The sequence below is a fragment of the Myotis davidii genome, unplaced genomic scaffold, assembly GCF_000327345.1.
Source record: "Myotis davidii unplaced genomic scaffold, ASM32734v1 scaffold196, whole genome shotgun sequence".
NCBI lineage: Eukaryota > Metazoa > Chordata > Mammalia > Chiroptera > Vespertilionidae > Myotis > Myotis davidii.
In genome coordinates, this window is record NW_006288258.1 from 111027 (window position 1) to 115064 (window position 4038).

A 4038-nucleotide genomic window follows, 5' to 3' on the forward strand; every position below is an offset into this window, starting at 1 on the left:
CATCACCCAAACAAAACAAAACAAACACAAACAAAAAACCTCTTAAATTGCTTCAAGGGAGGAGTTGGGATGGAGTTTGACTGAATGGTCCAGTTTTCCGCATGAGGTTCCCAACCTGCACAGTAAAGGTTGAAAGTGCAGGCGGTGGATACCACTTTTGATTTCTCTGTATTTTGAGAATCACAGAAAGCACTGTTAACAGTAAAGCTCTGAGGCCTACTGCTCTGGCCAGCCATGGTCCTTGCCCAGCTGGAGAGAAGGAAGATGTATTGGACAAGTTTGGTACTAGTTTGCAGATCTGTCAAGTTTTATAAGTGAATGCTTATCACATCTAAACAAAAAGTTACATTTTCTGTTTAAGATTTAATAAGAACAATAAAGGTCCTATATTTAATTGTACCAGATCTTATTGGGAATTTTGCCCAAGTGTACAATAACTATAATATTTCCAGGATTTTGGTTGACTTTGCAAAGTTGTTTTTCTTTTAGATGATCACATCAGCAAATTATAGTTTCCTTACTGATTTGAGGAAAAGACCAATACAGTTGCTTAAAAATTGAGTGTCTTTCTTTATAGGTATTCAGTGAAAGCTGCATTACCACACCTTGCTACAATCCATGTACGTGTGTCCAAGCCAGATGCCTTCATCAAGCTACAGATTCTAGAGAGTGAAGAAGTTGTCATTAGCGCCACTGGGAAAGGCCAAGCTATAATCCCAGTATTTAGCTTCTTGGGGAATGAAAAAGTTCTGAGCTCCCAGTGTAAGCTTGGTTTTAAAAAAGTATTTACTTATTTATGTATATTTTTATTTTATTAAAAAAAATTAAGGTTTATATTATTGCAGTTGTACCCCTTTTTGTCATGGTAGCCCATGGATATGCCTTCCCAATAGGAATAAAAATTTGGAGTAGCAGAGAACTGAAAAGACTCCACACTGTGATGACACTATTAGCACACAAATGTAGTGCTTTAGATACAGGGAAGTGCCTAAAGTTCTACATACTATAAAACATGCATTATACCGTATTAGTGAGGCCGAGCTTGGGTAAAATTGCAAGTTAAGCAGATTCTTGTGCATTTTTTTAATATGTCTCCTTCTCTCCCATCATTGGTCCTTCATCCCTGAATATCCCTTGAGTCATTTTCAGTATTCAATTCACATCTGTAATTTTTCATCCAAATCCACCTGTACAACGTTAAGCATCTCCATGAGACTCATAAAGTAATTTGCTTGCCAAACACAGTTAGGTGTTTGTATAAATGAAGTTTAGAATTCAGCTAAAAACTCCGGTGGATCCCTAGGCATAATTCTCAGCTCCTTTGCTTCTCAGGTACCACCTTTGGCACCCTGTCTCACAAACTCCAATCTTTGCTTCCTGAACATAACAACACTGATGCTCCCTGTCCGGACTCTCCTTCCCTGTGCAGATCAGAAGGTTCTCACAGGCAGAAATCTGGGGAAGTGGAGCCATCATCTTGTATGTTTCCCTTCTCTGAAGGAGCAGTGCTGGATAGTCTATTGCCCAGTGACTGCAAGCAGTTGATTTATATATTTTTTCCAATTTTATCATTTTTATGGTATGAGGATACTCCAATGCCCATTATTATGTCCTGGCTAAAATTGGAATACCTCTATGTTCTTCACTTATGTTCCCTCGATACACATTTAATGAATTAATAAATGATATTCTGCACATTTTTTATCCCTCCCAGTGTACTCATTGTTAATTACAAAATAATGAATGTAGAAATTAAAATTAAAGCTTTTAAAAGGTGTGATAACATATACACACTTACTATAAAATACTGAAGCTGTCATATTGTGTGGTATTGGTGTCACTGGAGTGGCACAGAATGAACGAGTAGTCATTGAACTGCTGTGTATTCTTTCAGCAGTCAGCGGTTGCTCAGAAGATGCATTGCTCTATGCAAGTCAAATACTGTTATAGTAAGTTTCTGTAAGACCAGAATATTTCCAAGAAGCCAGTTGGTTTTTATCTCATTAAAACAAAACAAATTGACTTTCCTTTTGAATGTCTTATAAAGGGAAATAACTAAATAATACAGTCAGTGATAACTGTGCATTTCACATATTTTAACTTAAGCATAATATTTTTTCTATCCAGCTAGCAAGCAAATTCTTTTACTTCATACTCCATCCAAGAAAGATCAAGAACTGTATGCTAAGAAGAAAAGTTCCCAGGGAAGCCAGAGATCCTATAAAGGTAGACCTGGAAGTGCACTAGTGGACAGTGGTCAGGTTATTTTGGAAGAGGAAACTGGCAATATGCCCATCCTAGATGAAAGTGTTGGCATATCACAGCAGGTATATTTACATTTAAATGAAGTATTCAATTGCACTGCTCCTAAAAATCTCACATAAATTCTCTTCCTAAAAGTTGTCAATATATAATGCCCTGTTTATGCACTGTCATGGATGCATAATCAGAATTGAATTGGACATTATTGAAGGGTTTCTCTGTGCCAGAAATTTTAAATATGTGGCAAATTCAATCTGTACACTGACCCTATAGTGTAAATATAATTATTTTATGTTACATATGTGGTTATCTTAAGTTATAAAAGGCCTCATAACTTTTAAAAGGGTCACATATTAATAAAAACTGAGTTATATATCTTGTTAAAGAAATGTAAAACAATGCATATAATTTAAAGCAATGGAAAAAAAAACATGGCCTATCCATTGAAAACTAAAAAAAGAAATGGATTTTGATACAACAGTAATACAATAAATAGAAATGGATTATTAATAAGTTGAAAAGATAAATGTTTAAAGTTAGGTAAAATCAGGATCCACAGAAAGTTTAGAGCTGAAACAAGAGAGAGCTGTGATGATATTTTAATATCTCAATACACAATTAATGACATATTATAATAAACTAGAGGCCCGGTGCATGAATTCATGCACCAGTGGAGTCCCTCAGCCTGGCCTGTGGGATCAGGCCGAAACCAGCTCTCCAACATCCCCCAAGGGGTCCCAGATTGCAAGAGGGTTCAGGCCAGAGGGACCCCACCTGTGCAAGATTGAGGCTGGAGAGGGACATGGAGGTTGGCCAGCCAGGGAAGGACTGTAGGAAGGCTCCAGGGTTTGTCCGGCCAGTCTTGTTCATTCCCGATCAACTAGAACCCAGCAGCAAGCTAACCTACCAGTCGGAGCATCTGCACCCTGGTAGTCAGTGCATGTCATAGTGAACAGTGGAGCGACCTTAGCATATCATTAGCATATCATGCTTTGATTGGTTGAACAGCCGACCGGATGACCAGATACTTAGCATTTTAGGCTTTTATTATATAGGATAAAAAGCAAAAATGGTTAGAACTACAGAGAAAAATTAATGTTAACAATTATTAGTTAAGATTTTAACACAAATCTCTCAGCAACTGATAAGTTAATCTGAAAAGCAAAACACTTATTATCACTAGGATTTGAAAAACATAGATATGTGTAAGCTTAACCCTTTAGACATCTATATGAACATCTCCCCTCATAAACAAGAAAAATACTTTTTTCATAGCACAGAAAGACTCAATAAAAAATCAAACTATATTACATAGATCAGAACAAAATGCAGTAATATAGAAACTAATAAACAGCCTAAAATTCCATAAATGTAGAAACAGAATAAAATATACTAAATAATTTTTAGTGAAAACAGCAAAAAGAAGTTATGAAATACAAGGTACTCAAAAGAATAAAAAGCTTCATATCAAAATTTGTAAGTCACATCTAGAGTTGCATTTAGTGAAATGTTGACTTTTAAACTAATTCACTAGAAAGCATGAATGGTTGAAAAATGAGCTAAGCTATAGAAACAAAAAGTTAGAAAAAGAGTCAAAGATTAACTCAAAGAAAAAAACTTTAATAACATTGAGAACAAAGTTTTAAATGATTAACAAACCCTAATTTTTTTTTTCTTTTTTTTTTAATATATTTTTTATCGATTAAGCACAGCGAGGAAGGGAGAGAGATAGAGAGTCAGAAACATCGATGAGAGAGAAACATCGATCAGCCGCCT

The 4038-nt window shown here is 35.7% G+C and overlaps 1 protein-coding gene across 1 annotated transcript in view; it reads left to right on the plus strand.

The window, feature by feature from the left end:
• ADGB (androglobin) overlaps window positions 1-4038 on the plus strand; it is a 132219-nt gene that overhangs the window by 93526 nt on the left and 34655 nt on the right. The window contains exons 27-28 of the mRNA XM_006760184.2: window positions 578-762; window positions 2128-2327. Of these exons, the coding sequence (XP_006760247.1) occupies window positions 578-762; window positions 2128-2327 (385 nt within the window). The remainder of the gene's footprint in view (window positions 1-577; window positions 763-2127; window positions 2328-4038) is intronic.